The sequence below is a fragment of the Medicago sativa genome, chromosome 6 (genome assembly GCF_051527215.1).
Source record: "Medicago sativa cultivar Bolivia chromosome 6, Bolivia_mono, whole genome shotgun sequence".
Classification (NCBI taxonomy): domain Eukaryota; kingdom Viridiplantae; phylum Streptophyta; class Magnoliopsida; order Fabales; family Fabaceae; genus Medicago; species Medicago sativa.
In genome coordinates, this window is record NC_140754.1 from 17,975,367 (window position 1) to 17,998,851 (window position 23,485).

Below are 23,485 nucleotides of genomic sequence, written 5' to 3' on the forward strand. Positions count from 1 at the left end.
GTACGACTGTATATGACAGATGACTTGATGAAACAAGACAGGAATGGTAAGGTGGGAGGCAGACTGACATCGCAGTACAAACACTCAGCAAACTTCCTTGGAGATGATATTATTGTGAACAAATCGAGCCGTTGATGGTGTAAATCCTGGCACAAGGTTGAAAATGATGAATAGCAACTGATGAATCTTGGGGAGAAAGCCCATTGTTTAACCAACAGCCTGGAAGAAGCCGCCATTTGTAAATCAGCGCGGAATGCTTTTACAGTCATTCATTTTTTTTTGTATATATTTTTTGAAAATCCCTAACTTTTGCCTGGACTGCCCTTTCGAGTTTTCAGTCCACCGGGAATATATTCCTTTTTTGTGCCCCTAATTTTTGCCTGGACCGCCCTTTCGGGTTTTCAGTCCACCGGGACGCTCTCTATTGCCTAAGCCGCCCTTTCGGGTTTTCAACTTAGCGAGCTTTTATTTTTGTATTTCTTTTTTGTATTTTTTTTATGACTGTGAAAGCATCTTGCTCGAAGTAGAGGTCCTCTCCATAGTGCTTAGCAATGTTTCTCTTTCGGAATGTAACCGTTGTCGAGGCGGATACTGATGTACGCTTCAACTACTCATAAGTTCAAAGAGAGTGTGTTTGTTGTTCACGCTTTTCAAAAGATGTAAAAAAAAGTTTTGTATTTTGAAATTTTTGCTTCAAATATTGCCATCAAAAATAGAAGAAATTTTGCAAATAGAATAAATGGGAATTCCAAATAAATGGCACAGGCTCAAATTTGATGAATTGAGTAGTGGCCTACCATTGGCGTGGCCCCACGGATCTTTGAAAAATTTGGAAAATGGTAAATATATGGGAAGGTATATTGAACACAATAACCGTTACACTCTCTGACAACTTTGAATGCCCCAATCCCTAGTCTTTGATCTGCAGATGCTTCGAATCGGAGGTTCTTTTGACGACCGGATGCCCCAAGTGGACTGTGCTGACTGATGCAGTTACTTGTCATGATCCTTAACTTTTGCATAGATCGCCCTTTTCGAGTTTTCAATCTATCAGGATAACCATCATTTTTTTTTTGTCTCTAATTTTTGCCTGGACCGCCCTTTCGGGTTTTCAGTCCACCGAGACGCTCATTTTTGCCTAAGCCGCCTTTTAAGATTTACGACTTACCGAGCTTTTATTTTTTTGACAGAGTATTTCTTGACTACACCAGCATTCTTAGAACGTGTGAGTTTGTCACCATCCATGATTGTAAGAGTCATTGCACACAAATCTTCATAATTAGGCGTCCACTTGCCCCTGGAGTCTGATTGAAAAGTACTACCTTTTTAGGCATGAAGTCTCCTTCTTGAAATTCATGGGGACGAACCTTTTTGTTAGAAGCTTGTTTCAAACCTCTTTTGATATGTTTGCACAACGTCGTCATGTGTTTAAATTCGATCAAGCTTGGACTTTAGCAGAACTCCTATTGACGGGACTTCGACCTTCACGGAAAGCACGACATCCATGTTGCATATTGGGGAAGGAGGGGGGTTGCCCCAGTTTGAAATGTGTACTGAAGTACGATATCCGTGCGAGGCAACAGTAACATCTCATGCCAGTCTTTGTGAGTGACTGCCATCTTCTGAACAATGTTCTTGATTTTTGTTTGCAGCTTTGACGGCTAAGATGCCCCCAGTATGTGAGAGATCTCATTGGGAGTCTCCTCATCCTTCCCTACTTCAGCTTCGGACACAGGGAACTCAAAGTTGGAAGAGAGTACATGGTTAATGTGTTCAACGGGTTTATTAATGCATGATTTGATTATTGATTTTGACAAGTATAGGTTATGATTATGCAGATATTTGAGAATGATTACATTTTTTGGTTTTTTGTATTACCATTTTTCCAGAAAAAACACAAAATAAAACAAAGTCGGGATCAAAACGACCTTTTTATTAATGATGAAAATGCTTAAAGCAAAAAGCCCTACACCAGTTCACTTTCGTCTCGGGCAGAACGAAAGGTTTTTTTTTTGAAAAGCAGCAAACAACAAATCAACGCATTATTTGAACAGATAAGTAGTAGAAGGAACATCAAAAACGACCCAAATGTGGCTTGCAAGTCCGAATTCAATCTTCGAAGAGCAATATATTGGCTTCAATCAGCTTTTGGACTTCAATCTTCAAAGAGAGACAGTGCTCAATGTCATGGCCGGGTGCTCCTTGATGAAAGGCACAGGAGAGGTCAGGTTGATACCCAACCGGCAACTCGTCAGGCACTCGAGGAGGCTTTCTAGTTTTGACAAGGTTCTTCATGAGCAAGATGGGAAGCAGCTCCGCATATGCCATTGAGATTGGATCAAATTGCATCCTTGGAGCTTGTTGTCGAGGCTGTTGTTGATGTTGGCGTTCGTGCCCCTGCTGGAACTGCGGCTTCTTTGACTCGCCCTGGAGCGTTCCTGTTCAGACTGATACGTTCACTCTTTTTGTTTGCACGAGTGTTGTAGGTGCGAGTCGACTTTGGATGAGAACAGTCGGACCACTTTGTGAAACGGGTTGACCTTTTTATTGAAAAGATAAATATGTGAGACTCGAAATTGAGACTATGAAATGCAGAATGATGCATGATGCTTATGCAAAAATAGACACACATTTTTTTTATTATTATTTTTTTATCGAAGGACTTGTAAAATCAAATTTGTAAACATCATAATTGAAAATTTCATTGACTAATTAAAGTACTGCAAGATAATTCCCTTCTAACAAAACTGAGTCAAGGGATAGACTCCAAAGTTCATCACAAAAAGCTAGAAAATAACATAAAGTGGTGAAACATCTGGGAAACTCTTGAGCTCTTGTAGTGGACTACTCCTCAAAATCTGAGTGTGGACCGTCAAACAAATCCATGGAATCCATGCGCTGCTTCTTAGTGATATGCTTTTTAAGCAGCCTGTCCTTCTCCTGGAGTAGATCATCTCTCTCGATCACCTGTTGCCCTAATTGGAGAATCACACTTTCTTGCTTCCTTATTTCTTCATTTTTGTCTTCCATCATGAGCATAGCCCCGTCATATTTCCTTTTCCAAGTGGCAATTTCTCGATCTTTATCAGCCAATCGTTCTTGGTGCTCCCCCATAGTCTTAGAGGGTAAGGGTAAAGATGATGATGGAATTGTTGCGGATACGAGCCTCGTTACGGTGTAAGGCATCTGATTCTGGACAGCTTTACTAATGACCCACTGAATATAAGATCCGTGCAGAAAATTATCCCTTTTTCCCAGTTGGTTCCTGTTAAGTCTGTGAATACTCCGCCAAGCTCGCACAAATTCCTCCCTTTTACCTAGGTGATTACCGTCATTGTGGTAGAACTCATTGGTTAAAGCAAGGTTACTTGGTTGGGTCTTCATTGGGTATCCCAATTGATGTCGGGCAAGGACGGGATTGTAGCTAATTCCTCCCTCCATACCAATGAGAGGTACATTGGGATAGTCACCACATCTGATAATGACTGTCCCGTCATCCCAGGTTGGATGGTACCAAACTATATCAGCTGTTGTCAAGGCCATGATTTTTTTAGACCAGGGAGTACCTTCAAGGTTGGCTATGAAAGAGCGGGGTTGAGGTAGATGAGAGACGAACCATTTGTAGAGTAAAGGTGCACAACAAAGGATAGCTCCACGAGTTGCAAGAGTTCGATCATGGATGGAATGGTAGGTGTTTGCTAGAAGAGTAGGGACGGGGTTTTTGGTAAGGAAAACTTGGATGGCACGGATGTCAACAAAATTAGGAATGTTCGGGAAAAGCACAAGACCATAGATAAGTAAGGCTAAGACAGAGTAAAAGGCATGGTTGGCGCCAGACTGTTCAAAAATGGAAGCCTAATCGTAGAGGAAATCGGTGGGGAAACCTGAGGGACCCCCTTTGGTTTGGACAATAAGATTATCTCTTACGATGGAGGCTTCAAGATGGAGGGCTTTAGCAATGGTTGTGGCTTTAGGATTGGGTTCAAGGCCGCTGAAAGGTACTTTGTTAAGCACTGGTATACCTATCAAATGAGAGTACTCTTCTAGTGTAGGGACAAGCTGATAGTCTGGGAAAGTAAAACAGTGACAATGACGGTCATAAAATTGAACCAAAGTCTCCAAGACGCCTTTTGTAACATCTACCTTGAGGATATCCAGCAGTTTCCCATGAAGTTCGCGAAAATCATCCTGGCTAGCTACCTTCCTCCCTAGCTCCCTTAATTTAGCCACATCTGGCTTCTGGAAAGTATACTTCCTAGTGTTTCTTGTAGGAATTTCCATCTATGATGTTTACAAAAGAAAAAAAGTTCATATAAGTCCTTCGATATTTTGATGATGAAAAAGAAAGTTTTATGAATGAATGCATGTATGCATGAATATGCTACACAAACGGTGAAAACACAGTGAGGTTAGGCCCATAATGATGGAGTCAAGGGAAAAAACGCCATTGGTAAGGACTATGGTTTTCAAATGTACCTGTATCACGGGTTCTACCAAGTTCCCAGAGTTATCAACCACTTCCGAACACCATCAGGTTACGGAAATACTTCCGTTCCAATAATATTCGTAAGAAAGTCTCGTCTGAGTGTGGTATCGCGTATCAACTAAACCAAGATTACTCATGATTAGCCACCGCACCACGTCCTAAAAGGCCAAGAGGGGTTAAAGGTAACTAAAGGTCCTCAACTTTCGACAGTCACTTGAAAATAACATGCCAAACACGAATACTCATGCCAACATAGTATACTTCCAAGATTCCTAAGTTGAGTGGGGTTATCACATGTGTCACAAACCAAAATTCACTCTTGGCAAGGCACTATGATTATACCACCGTCCTATCTTAAATTTCTCTCAAGTCCGGGTGTAGGACTTATCTCACTACTCACGTTAGAAAGGAGAAAGAAGAAGGATGAACAGATATACACGTATTTCCATCTTTTATTTTTGTTTTTTAAGCAAGTTATAGCACAATAGTTAAATAAGACCAAGTTAGGCTCAACCCTCCTAGGGGGTCCCCAGTGAAGTCGCCATTTCTGTCGCGTCATTTTTTGGAGATCAAGGCTATTTGATTAGCTTATTGACTCACTAATTATTTCACGACTTTGAAAAAATTTATTTAAATTGGGGGGTCCGGGGGTTGGTTACATAAAGGGAAGGTGTTAGCACCCTTTATGTCCGTAGTACTCTACGGGAACCTTTTAGTTTTATTTAAATAATGTGCTATAACATGCTCATTTTTTTTGAAGGAAAAAAAGAATTTGAAATGATTAATAAAGGAGGACCTAATTATCTACATTTTATTGATTTGAAAGGACGAGTGTCCTCTGCCTACGTACCCGTGAGGGATCAAAATCACGTAGTTCGTGGTTAAAAAACTGACGTTTGATTGGTTGTGTGTTTTTTATTAGTTTGAAAAAGGTTTTAAAATGGAAAAGCCAAATGGCAAATAAATTTGTTTGTGTTTTTTAATTTGAAAGAAAATGGACTCGAAATAAAGTTAAGTTGATTGATATTTGATTAAGAAAATAAAATGAAAAAAAGACGTCACTTGATTTAAGATCAAGGTTTGTTTATGAAAATGTTTTTGTGTTTTTGAACTATTTGCATGTTTTTGTTGTTTTTGAATAATAACTAAACTAAAATTAAAGCTATCGGAGCAAAAAAAATAAAAACGTAGGTATTTTGTGGTGACGTTGGATCCCCACAAAAACCTTTAACCTAAACTATAGAGCATAAAAATAAAGCATACACACACACGCACACATGCATGATATTTACATTAAGCCTAACATACATTCTAAAGTCTGCGAGAAAATAAATATGCATGATAAATTTACATTAAGCCTAAATATACATTCTAAAGTCTGCGGGGGGAAAATAAATATGCATGATTTACATTAAGCCTAAATTTACATTCTAAGTCATGTGCAATAAAAATAAATGACATGATAATAAGTAAATAAAAATGAAAGATGATAGTGCTAAACTAAAAAATGCATGAATGATTTACATTAAAGCCTAAATATACATTCTAAATGACATAAAAATAAATATGCAATAAATAAATGAATGATAATTATGCAACCTAATCTAATAAACATAAAAATAATAAAATGCAGAAATAAAGAAAATGCAAGGGGGCCACCAGTTCTCTTTATGATAAAACCTTTTAACTTTGGAGAGCAGCCACAGCCTTGCGATCGGAACGGAATAGAACAGCCACGGCAAACACTGTCACTTTGATGGATTCTCTAAATAAAATAAGCAGCAGCGGCTAGCAACAATTCAAAACAATTGGAAGTGGAAACTAAACAACCACGCAGCAACAATTAGAGTATATGTATAATACGACACAGTAGCAGCAGCAATGATTCACAATTGGAATTTAAAGTAAGAAAGTGCCTTGTACCAAAAAAAAAAGTGAGAAAGTGTAGCAATATGAAACAAGGTAATTGGGTAATAACATGGCAGCAACAATTCTAAATTGAATGAAATGGAACAAGCACAAGAAAAAATAATTGGGATGGAATGAGAACGTAGCAGCAAAAATAAAATAAAATTTAATAAGGATTGAAATCAAGTAATAGGAGTTGGAATCAAATAAATCAACAGTAACGATGGAGCATTAACAAGAATTGGAATTGAATATATCATAGAGAAACAAGGCGGCAAATGGAATTAAATAAATAAGTGCAGCAAACAAGAAAGCAACCACGTAGCAAAACAGATTTGTAAAACGGCACCACAAGGGAATTCAATCCAAATTGTATATTGATACGGGTGCCTCAACTCATGTCATATAAGGAATTAGAATTAAATTTGGAGGCACTGCTGCTACAGTAACGGGAATGCAAAGAATAAGGGAAAATTGAAAGTTTCTATTGAAAAGAAAACATCATTCAGAACTATTAAAAACACGACAGCTAGGGAACTATTAAAAACACGACAGCTAGGGTTCCTATTGAAATTAAAATAAAACTCAAAACTGAAAAAACTAGGGTTATGAAAATATGACATTGTTTGTGTTGCTGCCTCCAATTGTGTGTGTGCAGGTTTGGTTTTATAGTGTTAGGATTGGGGACTTAGGGTTTGTTGAAGAGCAGCAAAAGATGTGGCTTGGAGAGGAGGAAAAAAAAAGCTGTATTCCTGGTAGCGTGAGCTGTTGTTGGATTGGGACAGATTTATCATCTAAAAAATAAATAATAAAACAAAAAAAAAAAAAACGGATAACTATTGCATGTTTTTTGGATTTGAACTCTTTTTTTTTTGATATTATCGGACATTAAAATAAAATAAAAAAGAAACAGGATAAAGACTAATTTTAATATAAAATGATAAAAAAGAATAAGATTGAAAATAAAGAAATAAGAAAAAAAATAAAGATTAAAATTAAAGTTAATTAAAAATTAAAATAAAAGATGGAAATTAAAATTAAATTAAAAAATAAAAAATAAAGAGGGAAGAGGGCCCGACTCGGAACCAAAAAATAAGGTATTTTAAAATACCTCTCTGCTGAAATTTTCACTGAAAAGTCGGATCGATTAGGGTCACGTGACGCGTGTCAGTGGGACCTTAGGTCAAAAATTGGGGTATGACAAGGGACTATTATGACTATTTGTTATACATTTAAGTATCAAAATGACTACTTGTCTATATTTTGATTGCTCAAGTTATTACAGATGAATTATTTAAAAGTTTAAAGATTGTTTTCTCAAAAACAACTTTTTATTTTTGAGTTAACTTAACGTGCATTCTTGTAACACATATTAGCAAACCAATTAAGAAAATCGAAGGATGAGTATATGTTGTTGTGTCAAGAGTTAAAGGGAAGTAATATTTCAACAATAATTTTTGGACAAATTTCTATCATATTATTATTCTCTCTTTCATTTTTTTCTTCTATCTGTATATTATTTTAGTTCAATAAAAAGAGAGAAAAAGAGTTTCTTCAAAAATTATCTAAAAATGGTTGTACAAAAGTAATCACTCAAAATTAAAAGAGTGTGCATGGTGTTATCCTAGTTAGTTTCAAAAACATTACTCACTCATTTTCAAAACAAGTGATCAATTTGACCATTTTAGAGATATTAAGACAAATGTATAAATGAAAGAGAGAATAATACTTTTACTAAATTGGCCTTTTAAAATATTGATCCATTCATCATAAATGCAATTTGAAAGTGATGAAACTAATATTAAGAAATACACTTAGGGTGTGTTTGGATGGAGGGTTTAAGAGGGGAAGGTAGGGGAGGGTTTACTTTTCATTATTAAATTACGGACACTGTGAAATGTTTTTTAAGAAGTTTACATGTTAACATGATAAACAATCATATAATACTTCAATCACATTTAATTTATCTTAGAAAAACATGTTATATAGTCCGTAGTTTAAAAAATAAAAGTAAACTCTCCCCTCCCTCATCTCCTAAACTCAGCGGCGAAGCTACCACAATTTTTGCGAGGGGGCCAAACATAAAGAAGAAATAAAATATATTTTAAAAACTAATTTATTAAACTTAATCAACAAGTAAAATAAATTCACAATATTTTTTACTTATATTTAATAAAACGACAACAAAGAAAATAAAATCTAACAATGGTTATTTATACAAGTTGAGTTGTATGGAGTTTTAAGAAGTCAAATTTATCCATAATAGACACTAAACCAAATAGATTATCAATATTATTTTAATATCATCTTTCTTTGAACTAACAAAATTGTTTGGAGTAGCCAAAAAATAATTTAATGGGGTAGCTATATATTAAACTATGTTAATTATTCAAGTTTTTTTTTACCTTTTGGGCTAGCCAATGCTACCCCAGGACTATACAGCCATTCGCCCCTGCCTAAACTCTCAATCCAAACGCACCTTTGATATTAATTAGATAGTACAATTCTAAAACCAATAACTGCTAATTCATTTTTCCTTCCAAAAAAATAAATATTGCATTGAAAGTTGAAAAATCATTCATTTTAGAACATATTTATACAAATTAACCACTCAATATAAGACAGAATGAGTTGATAAAACATGAAGAAAAAGAAAGGGTAGGAACAAACAAAAAGAAAACAAAGTCCCCTTAAAGAAAAAACAAAGTGAAAATTCCAAACTTTAATGGAATTTGGAAAGAGGAACACATGGTACTATCATCCACGACAGGTTGTCCATCTCCTATTGCCCTTTTAACGGTCAAACGTTGCTTCTTTTGTTCATGTCTTCTTACTTTTTCTTGGATTCCTCAATATGATTGGTAAAATATGATGGATCATGTTTTTTCTTGCCTTCAAAGCATGATTACGAAATTATTGGCCTATCATCTTTACTATGACTCAAAATTTGATGGACACTTTACTTTATCCACATTACATAGTTTAATACCCCCTCTGATTTTATTTATTAAATCGCTAACATGTACTCCCTCCGTCCCGGAATATCTAACCCATTTACTAAAAAAAAGTGTCCCAAAATAACTGAGTCATTTCAATTTTCAATACAACTTTCATCATTTCCAATACAATATAACTCTAATTAATACTACTTTCATCATTCACAATTCAATATATTCCACTTTCCCCTTTATTTATACATTTTTCTTAATCTGTGTGAAAAACCAAACTGGCTCAGATATTCCGGGACGGAGGGAGTATCCTTCAAAAAAAACATTTTGGAAAAGAAACTAGCACAGTTTCTATGATAATTTTTTTTATTTTGAGTTTCTTAACATGTACTCTAAAAACAAATGTTAGCATTTCGCATATTTATAAAAAAGCATTTAAGTTTTAGGGAAATGTTAACTAGTGCCCCCGGGCACTGGTTAAGAGTCAAATATAGTAATATTTTGCATTGAAAGTTGTGCGGTCATTGCATTAAAAACATAAAGGGTCATGTTAACTTGTGCCCTAAGGACACAAGTTAAGGAACTAAAAAAGGAAATGATAAATCAATTTTGTATTGGAAATATAAATTGTTTAACTTTTACAACAATGAATACACAAGTTCCAAGAAAATGTTTCTATCTTTAACATTTTCCAAACATAAAATATTTTTTTTAACTTAAAGTTTCCACTTTTGACTTCCTTAACCGGTGCCCCCCAGCACTGGTTAACATGACCCTAAGTTTTAATAAAAGTTGATGTATGTAGTTGAAATTCTGAATCAAAATATCTCTTATAAATAGAATTAAAGGAGTAAATAGTTAAATTTAAATGGTTAATGATTTCAACATACAAGTTTGAATTAAGAATAGAACAATTTTTTATTAGATTTTAATTAGGATCGAATTTTGAATTATTAACTTTACGCCCTTGCTTTAAGAACCACCCTTGCTTTAAGAAAAGTAGGATTAAGACAAAACTAGATACATATTTTAGAAAATAAAATAAGGGTACCTTGTTCTTACGTGAAGGCTACTATTTTAATATAGAGAATGATAATTAGACATCTTATAAGATTCCAGTTGATTCAATATTTCGGCTCTATAGACAAATTACATGTAAATTCAATTGTAATTATTTGTTTAATGTTCTTTTGAAACAACCAATGTTAGTAAGGAATTTCTATGGTACACTCGTAAATTAAGGTGTACCGGTACTCTTGCTTCAAAAATCTATAAATTAAATATTATTTTTATGAAATAAAGAGTTATTTGTTGATATTTATATTTTTTAAAATATCATTTCATAAGAAAAAACATCATTTCATTGTTTATAAAAACCATACTAATTTTTTTTGCATTTAATTGTAAAAAATAATCAAAATTCTCTATTATGTGTAATAAAAATTCAGAAAAATTAAATTTTATTTCGTCGACATTTTTGGTAAATAAGATTTAGTTCTTATAATTATAGGTGATAGAAAATAACTTTTTTTCTTTCAAAAAACAACTCATTTAACTGTTAATTCAAGAACTTGGTGTACCAATACACTCAAATTTTTGAGTGTACCATAGAATTTGCCATGTTAGTATTGTTAGTAGGAAAATGTTTCGTTATTAGACTTCTTAACAAATGTTTGTAGGACACTTGTTAACCTAACTTAATAGAAAAATGTTGTGATTCGGAATCAAACCATTGAACTCCCCATCACCCCTTTCCCTAACTATTTCCCCTCAACTAAGCACCAAATCATCCTTATATCCCATAAATATTTGCTTAATGTTGATAGTTCTCTACATAATATGTTGATAATCCTCCATTTGTTGCTAATGTTGTAAGTCAATAAAATACAAACATAGTTATATGATTGACAATAACTTATTTAATGTGTTTTCTTGACAAAAACTCATCAGAAGTTATTCCTTTAACATGAACTCCTTATTAAACATTTCATGGGTGCACTTGTTTAATTGATGATGATTAATTGTGGGTTGGAATAATACATAATCAATGTTCTAACAATGCTCATTGACTTGATCAACAGAAGATGTTAACAACCCTTTGCTATAATATAAATCTATAACTAGTTTTAGTTATGATTAATGATTGCTAAGTACCTAAATTCAATCATTAACTCAAATAATTCTTGAATAAGTGTTACTTATATACGAATCAAACTCTTATATTTAGAGACAAGTGGTATACAAATCACTTTTAAGGCTCTATTTGGCATGAGTTTTTTCCTTCTCTTTTTTGAGTTTATAAGCTATAAGTTCAAAATTCGACATTGCTAAAGAGAACTTAAATCATTATACTCCACTCTGTCTTTATAATAATGATAAATATATTAATTGTTAATATGGATAATTTGATGAACAGTACATTTTTCATTTATAGATATTGTTAATTTGTGTGAAAAAAATCTAATACAGCACTAATTTATGGGATAGAATGAGTGTTAATTTTCATCTAACTATACCTTTAACTATGAGGAAAGTTTACATTATTTTTTATAAAACATATACTACTAAGATGAAGAGAGTAAAATGTACACTACTAAGCTGACTTTGATTAAACACTAAAAAAAATAAAGACAAAATGTTCATGAAGGCACTCTTAATTAATAAGGAGTTGACTCATATCGTATAAGGACATGGATTCAACTTTCAGTGTCAACGTTATAAACTTTTTAGTAGATGATCTATAAATACCTCTTCTAGTGCTCGTTGAGCCTTGAAGTCCGACCTTCGAAACCTAACTTACCAAAATTACAATTTGGTCAAAATAGTATGACCAAAATTTAATTTAAACTTTAATAATTAAAGAAAAAAAAGACACAAGTTGTGCTTTTTTGTTACTTTTAACAGGCCCATTTTCCAAATTATAAATCAGATTCTATTCTATTTTAAGATATGAATCTAACTGTAATATTTATTGATACACTATTATCCATTTGTGGTCACTATACCCTAGTTCTGATCTCTACATTAATGGCAGCACCAAGATCACCACTTGAAACATTACTGAAACATAAATGCCTTTGTCCTTTTACACGGTAGTACAACATTTTGAACTAACTCACTTGTCTTCACTCAAACAATCATTAAAAAACATCATTTTTTGCAGAACTAGTTATGGGTTTGTCCTTATTTTTCTTTTTCTGATTCTCCTTTTTATAAATTTACATTCTTTATCACTTTCACTATCTTTATTCCTTTTTTCCTTCTTGGTTTCTGTATTTTCTTTCTTTAAAAATATCCACTCAAATAAACTATCTTTATAATCTCTCTCTCTCATCTAAGAATCAGACAAGTACATTGTTTCAACTTTTGGAACAAAATTCTCTTGGTAGTTTCCTTATGAAATTTCTAGTGTATGTTACCCTTGGAAATCTTTGAGCTTTGAAGGATATATATTTTTTGGTGTATATTAGCTATTATCTGCACACAACTGCAGAGATTAATCTCTCGAGTCTAGTATCAGAACCCTGAGCGGTAGGATTTATATGCATTAGTCTTTTGACTTAACATTTTTTTGGTGTTTTTGTTTTTTGTTTTCTATTGAATTTGGTAGTTTTCAACTACTTTCAATATTTGATGCTTAGTTCAATCATATTTGATGCATAATGTTCCAATTTGGCAAGTCAATGAGGTACTTTCACTTTCATCTTTTGTTTCTTTCATGGTTTTTGTTGTTCATTTCAAATAGTCATGAGTTAGAACAAGATCAAAGTCAAACCTTGTTACAATTAAGAGCTTATTTAGAATTCCCTTCTTCATTAAAAATTATGGAAAACTACAATAATGACCTATGTTACCTTCCTTCATCTTCAAATTTGAGCATTAAATGTGAGGATAATTCAATAACTGAGCTCAAAATTTTTGGTGAAAAATCTTTGAAACCATCAAGTTTCAATGGATTTGCAATTCCAAATCAAACACTATCCATGAATTTCTCAATTGATTCATTTTTCACCACATTGACAAAGTTGAAAACCCTAAAGGTTCTTACTTTGGTTTCATTAGGAATTTGGGGGAAACTTCCTAATAAGATTCAATCTCTCACTTTGCTTCAAGTTTTTGATTTGAGCTCAAATTTCCTATTTGGTAGCATTCCACCAAAAATTTCAACTATGGTCAAGCTTCAATCACTAACACTTGATGAAAATTATTTCAACACCACTATGCCTAATTGGTTTGATTCTTTGTTTAACTTAAGTATCTTGAGTTTGAAGAAAAATCACTTAAAGGGTTCATTTCCAATTTCACTATGCAAAATCAAGACACTTAAAGTTATTTCCTTGTCACAAAATGAACTCTCTGGTGAATTGCCTAGTCTCACTACTCTCAATGGTTTACATGTTTTGGATTTGAGAGAAAATCGTTTCGAATTTGAACTACCGGTTCTTCCGAAATTTGTGGTCACCGTTTTGTTAAGCAATAACTCGTTCTCCGGAGAGATACCGAAGAAGTTCGGCGAATTGAATCATCTTCAACATTTAGATCTTTCGTCGAATCATCTGAAGGGCATGCCGCCGTTGGCATTGTTCTCTTTGTCAAATTTAAGTTATTTGAACCTAGCAAACAATGTGCTAAGTGGAGAATTTTCTGATAAATTTCATTGTGGTGGAAAACTCGGTTATGTTGATATTTCTAGCAACAAGTTAAGTGGTTTACTTCCTTCTTGTTTGGCGAATAGTTCTAATGGTAGAGTTGTTCGATATGGTAGAAATTGTTTATCTGTTGATTCTCAGAATCAGCAGAGAGGGTCTTATTGTAAGGAATCCGGTCTACGATGGATGAGATTCAAGGAATGGAAAGTGGTTGCAATCGTTGCTATCATTGTTGGATTTCTTATTGCGGTTTTGGTGTTTGGAGTTTTGTTATGTAAAAAATGTCATTTGATGAAGAAAACTAGAAAGGATGTGTTGCCAAAGATTGTTCAAGATAAATCAACAAATGGTGTTTCATCAGAAGTTCTTGCAAATGCTAGTAAGTATTTAAGTTACTTGAGCAATAATGTTTCGTAGGTTTCAAATTGGTCGCAGTTATATCACAGTCCTTTTCGCGAGAAATGGCCTACAAAAACGTGGTCGAAAATGTGCAGACAGAAACAAAATTTTTCGACATTGCGGCCACATATACTGTTTTAGACCACAATAAAACTTTGGTTGCGTTTATGTCGCAATTCAAGATTGTAACTGTGACCGCAATGTGATTGACACATAAATTTCGACGCTGCAGCAACGATATTTAAAACCACCATACTATTATAGTTTAGTAGCAGACTTCAGATTTTGATAAGTTAATGTCTAATTGTTTATTCTTTCAGGATTTATTTCTCAAGCAGTGAAGTTAGGGACACAAACTACTCCAACCTGCAGACAAGTTTCTATACAAGATTTGAAGGAAGCCACCAAAAACTTTAATTTGTCAACATGTATCGGTGATGGCTCCATAGGAAAGGTACCTTTCAACCACTCTCAAAATGTTGTTTGATAGATTGCATTTATAATGAATTATTAATGGAGTAACTAAGCTCAGATTTACTTTTCGAGTAACTTGATCCTTCATCGTATATGTATATATAAAGAAAACCATGTAACTTTGCTTTTTTTTAACTCTGCTGCAACATTTCAGCTGTATAAAGGTAAACTAGAGAATGGAACTTTTGTGGTGATAAGATCTTTGGTTCTGTCAAAGAAATGCTCGATTCAAAATCTTAAAGCTAAGTTGGATTACCTGTCAAAGCTTCAACATCCAAATTTGGTTAGTCTTTTGGGTTATTGTATCGATGGTGGCGAACAAGATGATTCAAGCAACCCAAAACTTCATCTTATGTATGAATATGTGTCAAATGGTGATTATCATACTCATCTATCAGGTTAGTATGTCATTAAACTATGCACATTCTTGAGCGGATAGCATCTAAATGTGCAAGGCAATGTCACTATAATCTATGCATGTATCAAAATTACTAAAACATCCATTACTGTATCTTATGTTAGTAATTTGATAAACCCAACTGACAAACAAAAGACACATTCAATGACCAAACTAACTAACGAAAAGTACATTTGAGGACCAAACTGACTAACGAGGGATACATTCAAGGAATTTTTGTAATTTTGGTTAATTCTGGTACTATAGCGATAGTGCCGGACACATTCAAGAACCAAAATGATAGTTCTCTAGTAATTTTTGTACATCATAGCTTTCTTCTTAAAGGCTACGATTTTCTAATCTTGTTTCATGAAAAAAATTGCAGAATATTCTGCAGTGAAAGCACTTAAGTGGCCTGAAAGACTTGGAATTTTGATTGGAGTTGCAAAGGCAGTGCATTTCTTACATACTGGTGTTATACCAGGATGTTTTAGCAACCAACTAAAGACAAAGAGTGTGTTACTTGATGAACACTGCATTCCTAAACTAAGTGACTATGGTATGTCCGTCATCAAAGAGGATATCGAAAAGTTCGAGGTATGTTTAATCAATCCAATGCATCTGTTTTATCATTATCTAATATGATTTTGATCATTTAGTGACTGTTTCTTTCTATGTTTGTGTGCAGACAAAGAGTGAGAAGAAATCAAAATCATGGTATGATACTATAATAACTTAAATCTACTTTACTAGAATGACTTGCAACTTGATTCTTATGTACCTTTTTGGATTGAATTTATACAATTCAGTTACATTTTTACCTATGAAGCACTGACACAAACGCCTGACACGACTCTGACACTAATACGTAGACAACTGATAATAGTTTAAAGAAATGAAAGTGAATGAATGTGGTCACATGTGTCAGTGTCATGGTGGTATTGAAGACTGACATGTGTTGGACACCAAACACGCTTTCAATAGTGTCGGACACTGCTATGAGAATTTGTATTTACTTTTTCAGTTTTCACCCTTTACTATGGTTTGAAGTCCATTTTTATGCTTCAATGAATTTGTGTATCCTTAACAAATCAATTGTTGTTTTCTTCTTGCAGTCAAAAGACAAACATGGATGATGATGTTTACAATTTTGGATTCATATTGTTGGAATCACTTGTTGGACCAATTACACGTGACAAAGGTGAAACATTTTTCATTAATGAAAAGGTTAGTAAAAACTTGCAGAAAAAAATATGCTTACTATATGAAATGTGATGATGATTTTTCAGTGTCATTTTTTTCTTCATTCTTATTCATTTTGATTGGTCTTATTATATTTTTATTATTTTTTATTTAATTAATTTTTTTTTTACACCGTAGAAGAACGGTTCTTAACACATGTTCATAGTGAAACGGGAAAGAACCGTTCTTATCTCTAAGAGTTCATTTAAGAACTCGGCTATAGATACGTTGTAATGATTAAATTTAAATTTTTTGTTAATTAATGACTTGAAAACATGTTGTGAACCATAGGCATCATTTGGAAGTCAAGATGGAAGAAGAAAAATCGTGGATCCAATAGTGTTAACAACTTGCTCACAAGAATCATTATCAATTGCAATATCTATAACAACCAAATGTATATCTCAAGACTCTTCATCTCGTCCTTCTTTTGAAGATGTTCTATGGAACTTACAATATGCAGCTCAAGTTCAAGCTACATCAGATGCAGATCAAAAATCAGATTAAGATTTAAGATCATAGATGCATAGAAAGAAATCAGGGATTTATTAGTAAAAACACTATCAAGATGTTAATCATTATTGTAAATGTAGTTAGGTATAGTTGTAAAAATGTTTGTACCATTCTAATTATGTTTCTTAGAGTTTTTATAGGATTTAAATGGTTAGAATGTATGTAGTACTAACATTTTTAGATTGAAGGTGTGTTCATTTCTGACATGTGTCGATGTTGAACATTGACTCTACATTAGTATATATATAACATTCATCACTTCCATTTTCTCAAATTAATACCGGTGTCGAGACATATTTAACGCCTTCAAATGTACCAGCAATAATTCCACTACTTTGTTCCATTTTTTTGCACCAAAGGCTCAAAGTTTAAACATTGTGATTTTTGTGTTTATTTTTTTTAAAACATCATATTATTAAAGCTACACCGCACAACAGGAAAGACTAAGCGAAAAGAGGCAAACTACAATGGGCACTGTAAATATGTGGCCACCCAAATCCAACAAGCAAAAGCTCCCAAAAAAACCCCGAACACACGAAAAAAACAAAGTAACTAACTATCTTAAAAGACAATCCCTTGGATTCCAACTCCACTCGTAGAAGAGGAAAGTTGGAATCTTCAACCTATTCATGCTCCATTGCCAAGACAAAAACTTAATATCATCAACGATATCCTCCACCCCCTTACTAATATCCTTGAAGATTCTATCATTTCTAGTCTTCCATATTACCCATATAGATGCACACCAAATTAACCAATAACCTTTACACAACTTCTAATTCCGTACCTCTGCACTCCAACATTCAAAATGCACAAAAAAATTATGTGGAATTAAGAAGTTAAAATATAACCACTGGAACACCTTTTCCCACACGCTAAGCATCACTTCACAATGCAAGAAGATATGAGAGGAGGTTTCCTCACCACTACCACAAAGAGAGCAAATTAAGGACCCACCCGTCAGTAAAACATTTCTCCTTGCTAAATTGATCTTGGTCGGAATATGATCATGAAGAAGTTTCCAAGAGAAAGCTACAACCATTGATGGAGTCGCACTTTATCAAGTTATACACCGAGTTATATGCCGACTTTACCGTGTTGGAACAAAATGTGTTTAACAATAAACCTTTGAGAGTTTTGATGATAACAAGGTATTGAAAAATTGACAATTGGACTAGCTAATATTTGTTCAAGTGTACAGGACCATAGTTAAAAATTTACATCACATAAAGGTTCTGAAGAACAAAATGGAGCTAAGGAATCAAGAAAAGGAAGCTTAAAGCGTCTGAAGAGAAGTGCTCCTGAAGACTAAAAGTGCTCCTGAAGTCAAAGTGCTCCTGAAGATGGATGATGTCATCAGAAGCTGAAGTTCATCAGAAGCGAGTAGTTCAGAAGCAACTTCATCAGAAGCTAAAGCTCATTAGAAGATGAAAATCACCACAAGCTGAAGATTCAAGAATTAACATTTCAAAATATGTCCATTGGAATCGAAAGCAATGTAGAAGACTGGGAATGCAACGCAACGGTCATTTTGGTGAAGATTTGAAGGCATTGGATGCTTATCTTCAAAGAGAGTTGACAAAGTACAAAATGTACGAAGTGTACAACCACTATCCCCACTACTCTGCAGTGTCCACGCTACAAGACAAGAAAACAGCTCCAGAATATAGTTATGCCTGCAAAGATGTTCCTTCACAATGGGAATGGATTTCAAATTGGTTCTTCATAGGACAACAACCAAATCAGGCAAAAGATCATTGGTGAAAGATCAAGCTTCAACAACGACTCTTTTGATGTGCTGGCAATTTCACAACATCTCTTTCACACCTCTATATAAAGGAGTGAAGACTTAGAGATTTGGAATGCTGAACGAAAGACTCTCAACATTTTTACAACCTTTGCTGAAATTGTTATGCATTCACTTAGAATTTCTGTCTCTCAAAGTCATATCTTAGAAATTCTTAAGTCTTAGAGTCTTATCTGATTTGTATTGTGAGCACCTCTGATTGTGTATATCAAGTGTTCAATCTCAAACAATTTTCTTTGTAATCTTGTTTGTTTAGAAGTCTCTTGCAGTTGTGCTTGAGCATAGAAGTCTCTTGATTGTGTTCTTGAGCATAGGAAGACTCTTGTAAAGTGTGCTTGAGCAAAGGAAGTCTCTTGCTGTGTGCTTGAGCAATTGTAATCAGATATTACATTATAGTGAACTCTCCTTGGAAGTGCAAGGGGGACAGGACTACTTCCGGTTTGTGGAAGGAACCTGTATAATTGCTTTGTGTCTTTCTTCTTCTCTCTCTCTGTTTTTATCTGCTGCATTCAGATTCTGATTATCACATCAAAAGCTGTCTCACTTAGCTTCTGACCAGTGTGTTCAGTTTAGGAGAAACGAAGAATTTTTCAAAACACAATTCAACCCCCCTTCTTGTGTTTTTCTCACCTTCATACCGAAAAAACCACCTCTATCCTCCACATTCCACCACCACACATCGTCCCCTCTGTTGTCCCCCTATCCTCCAAGACTCTGAAAAGATCCTCTAAAATTACATTTTCCCACACAAAAATATTTCTATGCCACTCAAGGGACCATGCTTGAACACCATCGATCAACTCCCACAATTCTCCCACCTTCGCCTCCTTTTGGTTAGAAAGAGAGAACAACCTCGGAAAAATGACTCGAAGAGGATCAATTCCGGCCCAAGGATCGTGCCAAAATTTAGTATTCAACCCATTGCCAATCCTTTTCGATACCTCTCTATTAACCCAATTAGCTCCCACCGAGACCTCCAAAGAAGCAGTGGCGGAGCCATGAATTTTATAGAGCTTGGGCAAAAATTATAGAGCTAGGAATTCTTGTGCGTGCACGTGTGAAAATGTCAAGATTAAACTCTTGAAATAGACAGTTATGTACATTTTTATTTTTAAAACAATGAAAATGTCAAGATTTTTTTAGGTGGGTCTCAAATTATATGATTGAACAATTTATGTGGGTCTTAAAACAGTGCCTTGAGTTGCCGCCCCTCCCACCGACTCTCAGAACCACCCCTGAATACAAGCACGAGCACTTGCATAATATATACCCACTCGAATATGACTTTGAGCAGGACCGTTTTTTCAAACTACGTATACGGGGTGAGTACTATATAGTACCCTATCCATTGATAGTTAATTGACCAAAACATAAAATAAATGGAAGAAACCAAGACATACAATAAACCAAACTCAAATTTGCCATGACAAAAATAAAGATAATTTTTCATAATATGTTGACTAAATCAAGTGTGTGGGGTGTTTTTAGTCAAAATCCATTATTCAGAGTTCCAGAATAATAAACACATATTTTTTTTACCAAAAACTAATAAACACATAATAAAATGCATTAGAAAACCAACAAAATCCTAAAATACCGTTTATTACGTGAAACAATAAACAATTTTTGTTAGTACTCTTTTTTAACCAAATCACATGAGCAACCTAAAGGATCGCTTAAATACAATAGAAATGTTTATTAGTACTCTTTTTTAACCAAATCACATGAAAGAAACCTAAAGTATCGTTTAAATACAATAGAAGCTGATGAACCAATAAAGCCTGAGCCATTGGAAGTCATAGTAGACATTTTCAGTCGTTATCGAAACTTTGTATGTTTGTTGTTTTTTTAGATAAGGTAGCATTTAAATTCTGGTCTAACGCCCGTCGTGTCAAATGGCCACTCATCAAGTAGAACCCACCATAACAAAGTTAGTCGGTAGTTAAAATGTATATGTGTATACATTTTTGCTTAGTTGTTTAATATTTCAAACATTACAAGTGCTATTTTGCGGTCTCTCATGAAGCCCTAGCAAAGCTTCAACAATGTTATAATGTTATGTTCTTTGATGAATAATTAGCTTAAAATTTAAAAACAATTAAATAAAAATGAATACCTTATATAGATTGTATTAGCCAAACATAAAATGTGTAAATGTCTTATCTATTTTTTAAAATATTATATAAAATGGTGTGCTATTTTGATCTTTAATAAAATAAAAGACAGTTTAGTTTTTGAAAAAAAAATGCAAAGAAACTTTTAATCTAAACAAAACGGAGACATATTAGTCCAAATGAAATATTTAAAAAGTTACACTTTTTTGTGTTTTTTATTTTATTAGATTAAAAACTCCATTTAATCTAATCTAATCTAATCCAATTAAAAGTAAAAAAAAAATGCACAATTTGTCATATGAAAGGAATAATATCAAATCATTATATTTTTTATATTTATATTAATAGGTTGGAAAATGAGAAAGTTATGGTGAGTTTTTCCCGGAGGAATTGAGAAAGATAGAATAATTTGAAGAGAAAGACATTCTTTTTTTTGGTAGTGAAAGAGAAAGACATTCTATTGCTTGAGAGAAAGTTATTGTTTTGTAAATGACAACATCTCCCACACAAAGATAATAATATTATACAATTTTAGAGAAAGTTATAAGCGCTTTACATTATTAGTTACATTTAATATTATGTCTCTCAATTGCTCACTTATTTCTAAGTCACGCTAGAATTTTGTTTGAGCTTAGTAGTTATTAAGTAATTTAGCCTAAAACTTAATTAGTCCAATGGACCATCAAGTTTACAATTCAAGAAATAAGTGAGACTCTTAAGACATTTTTTTTTTAAACTTCTCTAAGCGATGTCCTTTTTAGCTAAGTGGACTCTATTTTTCTTTTTAGGTGAAATAGGTGGATTTGAAGAAGATTGTTATAGGTGAAAGAGGATGATGTGGTTAATGGTGATGTTGTTTTTAGAGGGGAGAGTAGAAGAATTGTTCTCTCCCTCTCCGATATTTATTGCTCTTTGCATTGGATACCCATGTATTGTTTGTTAGGATCATGTAAAAGAAGCTAAAATTCAAGTGCAAAGATGACATGATCGAACTATTTTGTGAGAGCAAACTCTACATGACTTTGACCGGAATCCCTAAAAAATCGAAGACGATATGTTGTTTTACTATTTTGTGCTTTTGTATTTTTTGGATTTTAATTATTTGGGATAATTATTTTTGGATTATGTTGTAATTAAAGATAAACCAATGAGATAAAAGAACAATCAAAATGAAGATCAATTTTATATTTTTAAAATTCATTTTTCATAAAAACACTAAGCATGAGATGATAAAATGTGTGATGGCTTATTATTTCAACTTTTTGAATTAGTTAGATAAAATTGGAGTTTCAACACTTTATGATTTTTTTTTTTTTTTACTTTTATGATAAGACAAAATTTAAATGAGCTGAATGATGATGAATCATCATAGTTAGGGAAATAATCAAGATTCAAAAGTGCTTATAGAGCATTAACATACTAGCATTCATACAACTCATTTTTGTTTTATGATATTTGTGGAAATGTTTGGTTCATGAATCTTTTGTTATGTCATATACAAATATAGTACTATTATATGTGTATATGCCTGAAATAAATATGTTCTCTGTAACACCCACGACGTGGCTTTCGATATCCCGCCAGTTGGATACGAAAGGTTCCCGTCAGTTGGAACGGGCACTATCCGTAACGATGATCCCACGTTAATAAGAGGAACCGAATCACATCGAAATGAGAGGGATCCGGAGGCCGTGTAGGTATGGGACTACATGGTTGAAGGAAGGCTTATAAGAATTGTTAGGTACTACCCATATCAACAAGATGCATCTTCTTTTCGGTAGCTCATTCCATAAGAACTCCACAGTTAAGCGTGCTTGACTTGGAGCAATTTTGGGATGGGTGACCTACCGGGAAGTTTCCCGGTAAGCGTGCGAGTGAGAACAAAACACGCTGAAAAGACTCGTGTTGTTGGTTTGTGGGGTTAGTCAGCAATCCTAAAAGCAGTCTGGGATGTTACAAAATGGTATCAGAGCAGACCTCTCCCAGTACAGTGTGGTTCGGGGACGAACCAGGCGGAAGCTGGTGGGCATGTAACACCCACGACGTGGCTTTCGATATCCCGCCAGTTGGATACGAAAGGTTCCCGCCAGTTGGAACGGGCACTATCCGTAAGGTCCGTAAGGATGACCCCACGTTAATAAGAGGAACCGAATCACATCGAAATGAGAGGGATCCGGAGGCCGTGTAGGTATGGGACTACATGGTTGAAGGAAGGCTTATAAGAATTGTTAGGTACTACCCATATCAACAAGATGCATCTTCTTTTCGGTAGCCCATTCCATAAGAACTCCACAGTTGAACTCCACAGTTAAGCGTGCTTGACTTGGAGCAATTTTGGGATGGGTGACCTATCGGGAAGTTTCCCGGTAAGCGTGCGAGTGAGGACAAAACACGCTGAAAAGACTCGTGTTGGTTTGTGGGGTTAGTCGGCAATCCTAAAAGCAGTCTGGGATGATAATCTATATGTTCGACAATGCATATCGAAATACTACGGAAGCTATAGCAACAATGGAAGCTATAGCAACAATTAAAATAAAAATATAGCAAC

General features: G+C 34.1%; 2 protein-coding genes across 2 annotated transcripts; one reads left to right on the top strand and one right to left on the bottom strand.

Annotated features, from left to right (window-relative positions):
* Positions 1–2,844: 2,844 nt before the first annotated feature.
* LOC146913357 (uncharacterized) lies at positions 2,845–4,281 on the bottom strand. The gene is made up of 2 exons (XM_085720917.1): positions 3,885–4,281; positions 2,845–3,803 (listed from the first exon to the last, which is right to left on the bottom strand). Exons 1-2 carry the CDS (start codon positions 4,279–4,281, stop codon positions 2,845–2,847), a joined length of 1,356 nt encoding a protein of 451 aa, XP_085577043.1.
* Positions 4,282–12,674: 8,393 nt separating this feature from the next.
* Positions 12,675–17,290, top strand: LOC146913358 (putative inactive leucine-rich repeat receptor-like protein kinase At3g03770). The gene is made up of 7 exons (XM_085716538.1): positions 12,675–14,370; positions 14,711–14,844; positions 15,019–15,262; positions 15,647–15,858; positions 15,950–15,978; positions 16,377–16,488; positions 16,795–17,290. The coding sequence occupies exons 1-7, from the start codon at positions 13,005–13,007 to the stop codon at positions 17,008–17,010; spliced, it is 2,313 nt and encodes a 770-aa protein (XP_085572664.1). The 5' UTR covers positions 12,675–13,004; the 3' UTR covers positions 17,011–17,290.
* Positions 17,291–23,485: the final 6,195 nt, after the last annotated feature.